Source organism: Arachis ipaensis, chromosome B5 (assembly GCF_059453495.1).
Source record: "Arachis ipaensis isolate K30076 ecotype BB chromosome B5, ASM5945349v1, whole genome shotgun sequence".
NCBI lineage: Eukaryota > Viridiplantae > Streptophyta > Magnoliopsida > Fabales > Fabaceae > Arachis > Arachis ipaensis.
In genome coordinates, this window is record NC_142440.1 from 55,458,011 (window position 1) to 55,472,495 (window position 14,485).

The 14,485-nt window shown below is 36.0% G+C and overlaps 1 protein-coding gene and 1 long non-coding RNA gene across 2 annotated transcripts; both read right to left on the reverse strand.

The window, feature by feature from the left end:
* Positions 1-3,507: 3,507 nt before the first annotated feature.
* LOC148564240 (uncharacterized) lies at positions 3,508-8,899 on the reverse strand. The gene is made up of 3 exons (XM_088487015.1): positions 8,886-8,899; positions 7,062-8,061; positions 3,508-3,726 (listed from the first exon to the last, which is right to left on the reverse strand). The coding sequence occupies exons 1-2, from the start codon at positions 8,897-8,899 to the stop codon at positions 7,275-7,277; spliced, it is 801 nt and encodes a 266-aa protein (XP_088343141.1). The 3' UTR covers positions 3,508-3,726; positions 7,062-7,274.
* Positions 8,900-9,343: 444 nt separating this feature from the next.
* Positions 9,344-13,885, reverse strand: LOC148564241 (uncharacterized). The gene is made up of 2 exons (XR_015883815.1): positions 12,892-13,885; positions 9,344-9,554 (listed from the first exon to the last, which is right to left on the reverse strand). It is a non-coding gene; the product is annotated as an uncharacterized LOC148564241 (long non-coding RNA).
* Positions 13,886-14,485: the final 600 nt, after the last annotated feature.

The following is a 14,485-nucleotide window of genomic DNA, read 5'->3' on the forward strand; positions in this document are numbered from 1 at the left end:
GTTCATGAAGGTTTCTCTCTTTTCTCTCTTGTTATTTCGTCCAAAATGAAGAAATGAGACAGCCTTGGAGTGTCTTGGGGGTGTAGGGTGAGTTGTGATGGGTTGGCTTGGAGGTGGATTAAAATAATATTAAAATATCTTAGGTGTATAACTACAAAAACTAGATGTATCGAAACACTTGTAAAAACATCTTTAAAAATTATTTTCTGAGTTACTAGCATAAATGACACTAGTAACATATTTATTATGAGAATAAAACATGTATAATGAGGCCTTAGCATTGCTAAAGTCATCAGAGAGTGCTGGTGCTAAGCTGCACCAGTAAACTGTGAACCCGGTTAAACCGATTTTCTGTTTTTAACTAAAACTAACCAGGTAACCTTATAATATAATTCAAGAAGCTTCTAATACTCATATAATGATGATATTATCCTATTATCTCTCTTCTCTCATGAATCGAGTCCGGTTCGTCAAATTGAGACTATTTACGAAAAACCGAATCAAAACTCCTAACGATACGGTTCAAAAACTAGGTTCTTCGTGACTGTGTTATCGAGCTTACCTCATAAAAGGTTCTAACTAAAGATGACATAATGAAAATGAGGATTGAGATACTGTATGATATATCAGAGGTTCTCCCCTTACTGATTCTCCGGAGAAATCTGTACTTTCAGAAAAGATCTCGCGTACTTGAAAATCAGGGTTGTTACATTCTACCCTCCTAAAAGAAAATTTTTCCCTCAAAATTTCAATTACCTGAGAAATAATGCGGGTAAATAGCTTTCATCCTATATTCTAGTTTCCAATTGTGCTCTTCTTCTTCTCTTGGTCCCCATGCTACTTTGACTAAGCGAACAGTCTTGCCTCTTAGCTGCTTATCACTTCTTTCTACGATCTGAACTGGTGATGCTTGATATGTCAAATCGTTTCGTAACTGTACTGTCTCTGGTTGTAAAATGTGACTCTCATCGGGGATATATTTCTTAAGTTGCGAGACATGAAAAACATCATGAAGGTTTGACATATATGGAGGAAGGGCTACCTGATAAGCTATTGGACCGACTCTTTTATGTATTTGGAAAGGTCCTATGTATCGAGGGTTAAGCTTTTTAGTCTTAAGGGCTCTACCTATTCCAGTAGTCGGGGTTACTTTAAGAAAGACATGGTCTCCCTCACTAAACTCTAAGGGTCTATGTCTATTATCGGCAGAGCTCTTTTGATGGCTTTGTGCTGTCTGGATCTTCTGACGAATCCCCTTTATCTTCTCAGTAGTTTCTTGCACTAAGTCTGTACCTAAGACACTAGCTTCTCCGTCGTCATTCCAACACAATGGTGTCTGACATCTTCTTCAGTAGAGAGCTTCATATGGTGCCATCTCGATACTTTGTTGGTAACTGTTGTTGTAGACGAACTCGATTAATGGAAAATATTTATCCCAACTTCATTGGTTACCCATTACACAAAGTCTTAGCATGTCTTCTAATGTCTGGATTGTCTTCTCGGATTGTCTGCCTATCTGAGGACGGTATGCTGTACTCATGTGCAATTCTGTTCCCAACGCTTTCTGGAAAGCTCCCCAGAATCTGGAAGTAAGCCTCGGATCTCGATCTGGAACAATTAACGAAGGTATCCCGCGCAATCGTATGATTTCTTGAATATATATATATATATATATATATATATATATATATATTCGTGTCAGCCTTTCTAAAGTATAGTCAACTCAAATCAGAAGGTAGTGCGCTGACTTTGTCAACCAGTCCACAATTACCCAGATGGCATCGTGTCCTGTTGAGGTCCTTGGCAATCCCGTGACAAAATTCATAGTGATATGCTCCCATTTCTATTGTGGTATTTCTAAGGGTGGAAGGGTTCCTAACGGCTTCTGATGTTCCACCTTCACCTTCTGGCAGGTTAAACATTTTGAGACATAATCAGCTACCTCTTTCTTTAAGCCTGGCCACCAGAATATTTGTTTCAAATTTTGATACATCTTTGTTACTCCAGGATGCATAGAGAATCTACTTTGATGAGCTTCTGCAAGAATCCTTTGTCGTAAATCCCCAGAGTTACGCACACAAATACTGTTCTTGTACCTCCATACACTACTATGATCCTGTTTCACAGCTTCTGGTCCTTCTGCTCCCATACGTCTCAACACTGTCATCATTTCTGAATCCTAAACATAATCTTTGGGATATCTGGCTCGCTTACTCGAATTTGGTGATGACCCGATCGCAAGTCAATCTTAGAGAACACAGTTGCACCTTTCAACTGATCCATCAAATCATCAATCTGTGGAAATACTTGTTCTTAATAGTGACCTTATTTAGCTGTCGGTAATCTACACAAAGTCTCATTCCACCGTCCTTCCTCTTTAATAGCAATACTGGAGCTCCCCAAGGTGATGCACTGGAACGAATAATTTTCTTTCCAAGTAGCTCATCTAACTGCTTCTTCAATCTGCAAGTTCCAATGGTGACATCCGGTATGGTGCTATGAAAATTGGTCCGGTTCCAGGTAATAGTTCAATGCTGAATTCTATTTCAATGCTGAATTCCATCACCATTCGGATTTGTTCTAGGCTTAATTCACTATCATTCGAGATAGCCGCTAACAGAACGTACCCCTCACAATCACTCACGTCTAAGGTAAGTCTTACATAATTTAGATATAAGGTATGAGATAGAAATGGTTTAGTATGTGGACTATCAGATGGAATAACAGCAGTTCTTTCAAAGCAATCATGAAAAACATGATATTTAGATAACCAATCTAGCCCTAGAATAACTTCTAGACCACATGGAGGCAAACAGATTAAATCATGTATGAAAAGCCTGTTCCTAATAGTAAATGGTACTTGCAGGCACACTAAACTAGTCAAAGTATTTTGGGATACAGGTGTATGGACAATTAAATCAAAATTTAACTCAGAGAAATCTAGTCCCAACTCAGGAGCAACAGTTAAAGAAATAAAGGAATACGATGCATCCGAGTCATACAGTACAGTTAGAAATCGATTTCTAACATAACACTGACCTTGGATCAGGGCGTCTGATTGCATCGCATCGTCAACAATCATAGCAAACACTCGACCTTATTGCTGGGTTCGTACTGGATTTCGAGCAAATTTTCTTGGGTAGATCCTAGCTTTGTGTCCAGATTCCTCACAAGTAAAATAAGCGTTCGTTCCTTACAGCATCCAAATCTAACATAACCATAACCATGGAGATCATAACGGCTATGAGGATAGCTGTGCCTCGCATCGATTTGTCATTCGAAACTCGATTAAACTTTGCCTATTCGCAGTCATTATGGTCCTATCCGCACCAAATGTAACGACCCAACTTCCAGAACGTCATGATCGTACCGAAAGTAAGGCGTTACCAACCTGCTTTCCTTTATTAACTATTTACTATTAAGCCTTTAGTTCGATATTGCGATTCAGTTTTATGGAAAATTCCAGAAAAATTTTTGTTTTTGATTATCAAAATCATATATCAAACATTTTCAAGTAGTAATAATCACATAATTGTTAATAATAATATCTGTCATACAAAAGATTTCAAATAAAACTCAGATACAAATCCTATCCCTCTGTATAAAATAAAAATCGTAAGCAATAAGGGCGAGGGAACTCTATGAAAGCAAATTAACTCACACTTAACTTATAAATAAATTCTATAATCGCCCGCAGCTTCACACTGTGTCTTTGAACCTGTGTCACTGAAAAGGTGGAGGATTTTTGGGGTGAGAACAAACCGCACATTCTCAGTAGGGAACGAAAATGCTGTAAAAGTAATGAAATAAAATGCAAATAATTAACATACTCAAGGAAACTATATTTCATCAAACCTTTTGGATATACTCTTAGCTTTACTTTAACTAATTGATCACCTCTTCCTAAACTCAAAACAGATCTCAATGACAAGATTAATTATATCAATCATTTTTCAGTCACTTAATTAGTTTTCAATCACAACGTCAATTATTAATCTCTTTAAAACATTCAGAAACTAAAAGTACAAGCAAGAGATTTAATTCAACATACAAACAAATTACAAGACAAACAGCACAATTACAAAGAAATAAGACAAGCAAACACAATCAAATGCAGATGCGCAAATAAGGATGATGCATGTCTAGCCCAAGTGCAGGTAATGAGCTCATTTGTCGGTTTCTACCCGCTCCAGACGTAACCCAAAGCAGCTAAAACGGGTATGGTTTTCCAGTCAGCATAGGTACAGTTCTCACTAACCGACGTATGCGTCATATCCTCTGTAAGCAGACCCTGCCTTACAGGTTGCGGCATTCCAACCGTGTATGAAATCATATCCTCTATAAGCAATCCTTGCGTTACAGGTGCGGCATTCTAGCCGTGTACAAATTAATATCCTCTGCAAGTGATCCCAGGCTATCAGTTGCAGGTATAGCTCTCAATAGCTGTGTAGCACTGGAAAACGTTCTGTGGTCGTACCACTATCTATCTGATTGCCTTCACGCAGCAGATCATCGCATAATCATTCTCATTATCATTATTTATTATCATTTTCATTGTTCATCTTCACTTTCACATTCTTGTGCAGTACCTCTTTTTTTCTCTGTTCACTTATGCTAATCAAATTCAATCATACTATACAAACTTTACATCTTTCACTTTTACAACATCTTAGCTCAAACCATTTTTCCTTGTCATTCGGAATCAAATATTATAAAATTGACCAAACTCCTGAAAAGTAATCCTTTATTTCAAGCCCAAATCATAACCCTTTTCATATTGAATCAAACTCAACATAATTCCTTTCTTAAATAATTCAAACTTGAAACACAAACCTTTTCTTGGTAATTCTAAATTCAAAATAGTATAATTCTTCTCTTATTTAGATAAAACTCAAATAATATAATTTTTCAAGTTCATATTTTGTAAAATGACTTCTCAAATAAAACCTCAGGTTTTTATAAAATTTCGACAGCATCTCCCCTAAAACTCGGACTTAACCACCCTTACGGGTTTACTCTTTCTCAACATCTCATCAAACCTTTCTCAACAATTGCCACAATAATATATTCTCAAAAATATTTGATAATAGTATAGAAAATCTATTTCTCAAATTCCATATCCAAGTAATCACCAAAACAACATCGGCAATCTAATTTCAGTTTTATTTTTAAAATATCAAACGAATTCGGAATTACGCAAACCTTATAGCCATGTGACCGTCTCGGATTAAACTTTCTATTAAACTAAAAATCACAATTTTTCACGGACTCTAGCTTCGGGAATATAAGCAATACCGTGACTGCTCTGTAGTGCCTTAAAACCAAAAGACAGCAGCAGCATACAACATTCAAAATTTTATATAAAATCCAAATTAAATCCAACCACCTTCAAAATTAATGTGGTTAAACATAACTTATCCAAATTCCTTTCTCAATTGGTTCCAGGGTCATACCATTTTTAATGAAGGAGTTACGTAGCTTGGAAGTTAGGTAATTTTCTGCTGAAGTCTGTTTTACAAATCATTGAACACAACCTCTTCCAAGTCCCATAACTCACTTACTAAAACATGGAAAACTCTGAAATTTAAATCATATATACTAAACATACTCAAATTTCACCTCCAATTGATTGCATCTCAATATCATTCCAGAATTAAAAATTATAAAGTCTCAAAGTTACTAACTTAGAAAACAAAATCTGATTTTTACTGCATAATACATCTTAATTTAAAAATCCATATCTTTAAAACCACAACTCTAACAATTCTAAATTTTTATGAAATTAAAGTACTAGGACCAGAGTTTCATTTAAAATTGGTTCTATTTCAAAATTCAAACTGGAGAATATGTAATAGAGGGAACAAGTTGCTGCTGTGTTAAGCTTTCTGCAGAAAACCAGATTTGACATTCATAATTCAAAAATTCACCATAAACCATAAACTTAATGAAAAAGTCTCAAATTTTCCATTCCAGCTTCCTATACTCCCAAGATTAATCCAGACTTGATCCCATACAATTCCGATCATCATAGAATTAGTTATAGATTTTCAAAGTCTCTGGCTTCATTTAAAAGTAATGCAGAAAATCAAGTTTTACATTTTAACTTTGAAAAATCATAACTAGTTCTATAGTTAATTCAAACTTCTCAAAATTGAATCCCAGCAACAACTTTTATTATAGTTTACTCAGCCTTTACTCTCATATCATTTCGATTATTGTTGAATAACTGATTCACTTCCAAAGTCATCTTTTAATTTCAAAAATCATATTTTCAGCAATTAATTCAACATTTTAAGATTCAGTCTTCCAATTATTCCTTAAGCCCAACTTCAATTAATCACTAACTAAGTCCATTACAGTAAAATAACTCAACAGCAACAATTTCAATTTGACCCATCAAAATACCGAAATCACAATAATCTCTCATCAAACAATTTTTAATTCAATTTCTCAAAATCAACGAATTCAACTAAAGTTCCAATAAAAAATCTCAATCATTCCAATCATAATTTTCAGCCACACAACTCAACTAATTCAGTATAATCACATAGAGTCAGAACTTTGCAACAATTCCATCAATATCAGAGAAAACAATATCAATTACAGCTTCAAACACTCACAACAAAGCCCAAAGACATTCACAGCCATAACCTGAATTCAATAATCCATTTGAAACACTAAAACATCATCAAATTTAATCCAAATTTCACAACCTCAAACCAAGCTTATTTCTATCAATTAGTCCCTCATAACAACAAAACCAATTACATTCACAGCAGCAATCCAAACTCAATTCATCAATTATCCATTCAACAGCTATTCAACAAATAACTCGGCATATTTCAATTTAATAAGTTACACTAGATTAATCATTATTCACAACATCATCTAAGTTCAATCACAGCTCAGAATAATCAAAACGACTAACTAATTTCAAATGCATTTCAAGTCATTCATGTTAATTAAGAAATTCTTAACCATTGTTAACCATTTGCACTTATCCAATAACTTTGTAGGCATTCTAAATTAAAAATGTTTAACTTTAAAAATAAATCCCCTACCTCAATGTCGAAACTCACAAAAATCGCCAAGCACAGCAGCTCCATTAGCAATTTCCAGCACCCATTCAGCTCTCTTGGCGGCAACCACGATGATTCTGGGAAGCTCCAATGATGATGGAAGGCCTCAACATCAGCCAAACAGCAATAGTAACAATTCAGATTAGAGCCAGAGCAAGGCCAGAGCAACATAAACTCCAACAGCGGCAGTGGCGCTTATGTCAGATTCCAAAACCCAGAACCAGAGGCAGAACAACATCTTCTTCCCTTGATTCTTGCAGCGCTCCTCTTCTCTGTACACATGGTAGCAGCGGCGCTCTCTAGTGGCGGCTCGGACGGTGGACTCCACTCACGACGACGACGACACTCTCTTTCACAAACCTTGGCAGCAGCGGCGACGTAGGGCAGCGCTGCTTCCTCTTCTCCCTCGCGAACTCCTCTCTTTCCCTCTCCTCTGTTTGCAATTCTTGGCGGTGGCAGAAACTTCATCAACAGCGATGTAGTAGCACGGTGACAGATCGGCGGCGGTGGCGCTATGGCTCCTGGTTCGCGTTCCTCTCTGCGGCCTCCACAGAACGGCGATGACGACGACAAGGATGAACGGCGATGGAGGCGGCTGGCTCCAGCTACGGTGATGGCCCTAAGGGAGACAATGAGCAATGGCAGCAGTGGCTCCTCAGCGACGACGCGCGATGGATCCAGCGGCAGTGGGAACAGCGGAGGCGACAGCGACGCGGGCTCCACGAAGGTCACGATGGCTAGACTTCGCAGTGCTGCAACTCGCGTGTATGGTGACGACAGTGACGGCAAAGGACCCCCAGCGGTGGCTCTGGCGACTGAATGGTGGCTGCTTAGATCACACTCTGATTTCCTCCCTCTTTCCCTGTCTGATTCCGTTTCAGCGTTAGGTTTAGGAAGAAAGGGGATGGGGGCTACGTTCAGAGGCTGGGAAAATGGGGGAAAAATTAGGGTTAGGGTTTCTGGGATTTGGGAATTAGGGTTTCTGATTTAATTTGGGAATTTAGGTTTAGGAATTAGGGATTTTATAAAAGAATATGGATAGATATGAATAGATATTTTGATAAAATTGAAGGGTAGAGTAATTTTAAAACCAAATATACTTTATTAAAAATATTTAAGAACATTATTTATCAACATATTGCTAAGTTCAATCAATTATTTCTAATTTACATTATAAAATGAACAAGTTCATTATATTTTGTAAAGTACAATTTAAATTCAAATATCAATTTTCTAGATTAGATCATACAAATCTCTATTATTTTTCAATTATCAAACTTATAATTTCAATTATACCATATATCCAATAAAGATTATATAAAAATTCTAATCAATTTAACTTCAATTATCATGAAAATGTATTTAATTACCTTTGGTAAAATAATTTTCTTAAAATAAAGTTATCAACAAATATAATAAATCACAAATAACTAGTTATTTGATTTTCGAAAGCTAGGGTTGTTACATTCTACCCACGTTAGAAAAATTTTCGCCCTCGAAAATTGCTAGAATAAAATAAGTTCAAACTAAAATCAAAGAAAGCAGAATATATGGACAAAAGTATAGGCATTGGCAAGGATGAACATTCAAAGAGTTATGTAAGCAATCAGATTCAAAGGCAAGTAAAGGTATAAAAGAATGACAAGGTATGGTTGGAAAACAATCAAATCACATTCTAAGGAAGAAATTCAAACCAGAGAATTCCAATGAAAGCAACAAAGAAAAGGATGGCACGAGTTCATGTGGCACGAATAAAGATTATACATCGAATCGAAGCTAACTTAATAACCTCTAACGCTCCCAAACCCCGTGAGTCGCATCACTTATAACTTCTATTTCATCTATGATAACCTATTAGTGTTTCCATATACATAAATCATTAGTATTAAGTTGGCCAGACCTAATACCATGAAGCATGCAATGGTAAACCAACAGCGTTAATCATCAGACAGTCATGCATATAGAACTCAAACTCTTGTTACCAGAACAAGTCACAAAGCATGACAGACACTCAGAGTATGTAATAAAGCATAGTCAGTTCATTCCCAAGGCTCTAACAGGAACGAACTGCTCTGATACCATTTGTAACGACCCAACTTCCAGAACGTCATGATCGTACCGAAAGTAAGGCGTTACCAACCTGCTTTCCTTTATTAACTATTTACTATTGAGCCTTTAGTTCGATATCACGATTTAGTTTTATGGAAAATTCCAGAAAAATTTTTATTTTTGATTATCAAAATCATATATCAAACATTTCCAAGTAGTAATAATCACATAATTATTAATAATAATATCTGTCATACAAAAGATTTCAAATAAAACTCAGATACAAATCCTATCCCTCTGTATAAAATAAAAATCGTAAGCAATAAGGGCGAGGGAACCCTATGAAAGCAAATTAACTCACACTTAACTCATAAATAAATTCTATAATCGCCCGCAGCTTCACACTGTGTCTTCGAACCTGTGTCACTGAAAAGGTGGATGATTTTTGGGGTGAGAACAAACCACACGTTCTCAGTAGGGAACGGGAATGCCGTAAAAGTAATGAAATAAAATACAAATAATTAACATACTTAAGGAAACAATATTTCATCAAACCTTTTGGATATACTCTTAGCTTTACTTTAACTAATTGATCGCCTCTTCCTAAACTCAAAACAGATCCCAATGACAAGATTAATTATATCAATCATTTTTCAGTCACTTAATTAGTTCTCAATCACAACGTCAATTATTAATCTTTTTAAAACATTCAGAAGCAAAAAGTACAAGCAAGAGATTTAATTGAACATTCAAACAAATTACAACAAGACAAACAGCACAATTACAAAGAAATAAGACAAGCAAACACAATCAAATGCAAATGCGCAAATAAGGATGATGCATGTCTAGCCCTAGTGCAGGTAATGAGCTCATTTGTTAGTTTCTACCCGCTCCCGACGTAACCCGAAGCAGCTGAAATGGGTATGGTTTTCCAGTCAGCATAGGTACAGTTCTCACTAACCGACATATGCGTCATATCCTCTGTAAGCCGACCCTGCCTTACAGGTTGCGGCATTCCAACCGTGTATGAAATCATATCCTCTGTAAGCAATCCTTGCGTTACAGGTGCGACATTCTAGCCGTGTACGAATTAATATCCTCTACAAGTGATCCCAGTCTATCAGTTGCAGGTATAGCTCTCAATAGCTGTGTAGCACTGGAAAAGGTTCTGTGGTCGTACCACTATCTATCTGACTGCCATCACGCAGCAGATCATCTTATAATCATTCTCATTATCATCATTTATTATCATTTTCATTATTCATCTTCACTTTCACATTCTTGTGCAGTACCTCTTTCTTTCTCTGTTCACTTATGCTATTCAAATTCAATCATACTATACAAACTATACATCTTTCACTTTTACAACATCTTAGCTCAAACCATTTCTCTTTATCATTCGGATTCAAATATTATAAAATTCACCAAACTCCTGAAAAGTAATCCTTTATTTCAAGACCAAATCATAACCCTTTTCATAATGAATCAAACTCAACATAATTCCTTTCTTAAATAATTCAAACTTGAAACATAAACCTTTTCTTGGTAATTCCAAATTCAAAATAGTATAATTTTTCTCTTATTTAGATAAAACTCAAATAATATAATTTTTCAAGTTCAAATTTTCTAAAATGACTTCTCAAATAAAACCTCAGTTTTTTATAAAATTTCGACAGCATCTCCCCTAAAACTCGGACTTAACCACCCTTACGGGTTCCCTCTTTCCCAACATCTTATCAAACCTTTCTCAACAATTGCCACAATAATATATTCTCAAAAACATTTGATAATAGTATAGAAAATCTATTTCTCAAATTCCATATCCAAGTAATCACCAAAACAACATCGGCAATCTAATTTCAGTTTTATTTTTAAAATATCAAACGATTTCGGAATTATGCAAACCTTATAGCCATGCGACCGTCTCGAATTAAGCTTTCTATTAAACAAAAATCACAATTTTTCACGGACTCTAGCTTCAGGAATATAAGCAAAACCGTGACTGCTCTGTAGTGCCTTAAAACCAGAAGACAGCAGCAGTGTACAACATTCAAAATTTTATATAAAATCCAAATTAAATCCAACCACCTTCAAAATTAATGTTGTTAAACATAATTTATCCAAATTTCTTTCTCAATTGGTTCCAGGGTCATACCATTTTTAATGGAGGAGTTACGTAGCTTGGAAGTTAGGTAATTTTCTGCTGAAGTCTGTTTTACAAATCATTGAACACAACCTCTTCCAAGTCCCATAACTAACTTACTAAAACATGGAAAAACCTGAAATTTAAATCATATATACTAAACATACTCAAATTTCACCTCCAATTAATTTCATCTCAATATCATTCCAGAATTAAAAATTATAAAGTCTGAAAGTTACTAACTTAGAAAACAAAACCTGATTTTTACTGCATAATACATCTTACTTTAAAAATCCATATCTTTAAAACCACAACTCTAAAAATTCTAACTTTTTATGAAATTAAAGTACTAGGACCAGAGTTTCATTTAAAATTGGTTCGATTTCAAAATTCAAACTGGAGAATATTTAATAGAGGGAACAAGTTGCTGCTGTGTTAAGCTTTCTGCAGAAAACCAGATTTGACATTCATAATCCAAAAATTCACCATAAATCATAAACTTAATGAAAAAGTCTTAAATTTACCAGTCCAGCTTCCTATATTCCCAAGCTTAATCTAGACTTAGTCCCATGCAATTCCGAACATCATAGAATTAGTTATAGATTTTCAAAGTCTCCGGCTTCATTTAAAAGTAATGCAGAAAATCAAGTTTTACATTTTAACTTTGAAAAATCATAACTAGTTCTATAGTTAATTCAAACTTCTCAAAATTGAATCCCAGCAACAACTTTTATTATAGTTTAATCAGCCTTTACTCTCATATCATTTCGATTATCGTTGAATAACTGATTCACTTCTAAAGTCATCTTTTAATTTCAAAAATCAGATTTTCAGCAATTAATTCAACATTTTAAGATTCAGTCTTCCAATTATTCCTTAAGCCCAACTTCAATTAATCACTAACTAAGTCCATTACAGTAAACCAACTCAACAGCAACAATTTCAACTTGACCCATCAAAATACCGAAATCACAATAATCTCTCATCAAACAATTTATAATTCAATTTCACAAAATCAACGAATTCAACCAAAGTTCCAATAAAAAATCTCAATCATTCCAATCATAATTTTTAGCCACACAACTCAACTAATTCAGTATAATTACATAGAGTTAGAACTTTGCAACAATTCCATCAATATTAGAGAAAACAATATTAATTACAGCTTCAAACACTAACAACAAAGCCCAAAGACATTCACAGCCATAACCTGAATTCAATAATCCAACTGGAACACTAAAACATCATCAAATTTCATCCAAATTTCACAACCTCAAACCAAGCTTATTTCTATCAATTAGTCTCTCATAACAACAAAACCAATTACATTCACAGCAGCAATCCAAACTCAATTCATCAATTATCCATTCAACAGCTGTTCAACAATTAACTCGGCATATTTCAATTTAATAAGTTACACTAGATTAATCGTTATTCACAATAGCATCTAAGTTCAATCACAGCTCAGAATAATCAGAACGACTAACTAATTTCAAATGCATTTCAAGTCATTCATGTTAATTAAGAAATTCTTAACCAGTGTTAACCATTTGCACTTATCCAATAACTTTGTAGGTATTCTAAATTAAAAATGTTTAACTTTAAAAATAAATCCCCTACCTCAATGTCGAAACTCACGAAAATTGCCAAGCACAGCAGCTCCGTTAGCAATTTCCAGCACCCATTCAGCTCTCTTGGCAGCAACCACGATGATTCTGGGAAGCTCCAATGATGATGGAAGGCCTCAGCATCAGCCAAACAGCAACAGTAACAATTCAGATTAGAGCCAGAGCAAGGCCAGAGCAACATAAACTCTAACAGCGGCAGTGGCGCTTATGTCAGATTCCAAAACCCAGAAGCAGAGGCAGAACAACATCTTCTTCCCTTGATTCTCGCGGCTCTCCTCTTCTCTGTACACATGGTAGCAGCGGCGCTCTCTAGTGGCGGCTCGGACGGTGGACTCCACTCACGGCGACGACGACACTCTCTTCCACAAACCTTAGCAGCAGCGGCGACGAAGGGCAGCGCTGCTTCCTCTTCTCCCTTGCGAACTCCTCTCTTTCCCTCTCCTCTATTCGCAGTTCACGACGGTGGCAGAAACTTCATCAACGGCGACGCAGCAGCACGGTGACAGATCGACGGCGGCGGCGCTATGGCTCCTGGTTCGCGTTCCTCTCTGCGGCCTCCACAGAATGGCGATGATGACGACAAGGATGAACAGCGACGGAGGCGGCTGGCTCCAGCGACGGTGACGGCCCTAAGGGAGACAACAAGCAACGGCGGCGGTGGCTCCTCAGACGACAACGTGCGACGGATCCAGCGGCGGTGGGAACAGCCGAGGCGACAGCGACGCGGGCTCCACGAAGGTCACGATGGCTGGACTTCGTAGCGCTGGAACTCGGGTGGATGTTGACGACAATGACGGCGAAGGACCCCCGGTGGTGGCTCTGGCGATTGAACGGTGGCTGCTTAGATGACACTCTGATTTCCTCCCTCTCTCCCTGTCTGATTCCGTTTCAGCGTTAGGTTTAGGAAGAAAGGGGGTGGGGGCTGCATTCAGAGGCTGGGAAAATGGGGGAAAAATTAGGGTTAGGGTTTCTGGGATTTGGGAATTAGGGTTTCTGATTCAATTTGGGAATTTAGGTTTAGGAATTAGGGATTTTATAAAAGAATATGGAATTGAAGGGTACAGTAATTTTAAAACCAAATATACTTTATTAAAAATATTTAGGAACATTATTTATCAACATATTGCTAAGTTCAATCAATTATTTCTAATTTACATTATAAAATGAACAAGTTAATTATATTTTGTAAAGTACAATTTAAATTCAAATATCAATTTTCTAGATTAGATCATAGAAATCTCTATTATTTTTCAATTATCAAACTTATAATTTCAATCATACCAGATATCTAATAAAGATTATATAAAAATTCTAATTAATTTAAACTTCAATTATCATGAAAATGTATTTAATTATCTTTCATAAAATAATTTTCTTAAAATAAAGTTATCAACAAATATAATAAATCACAAATAACTAGTTATTTGATTTTCAAAAACTAGGGTTGTTACACCAAACAATCAACATTAAGGTGATCAGTCTTAATATTTCAAGTAAGGCACGAACATTTCCAAAATGAGCGCTCATAGACATTCATGCCAAATGTATCTTAAAGATACCCTAACAGCATGAGACACATAAGCAGA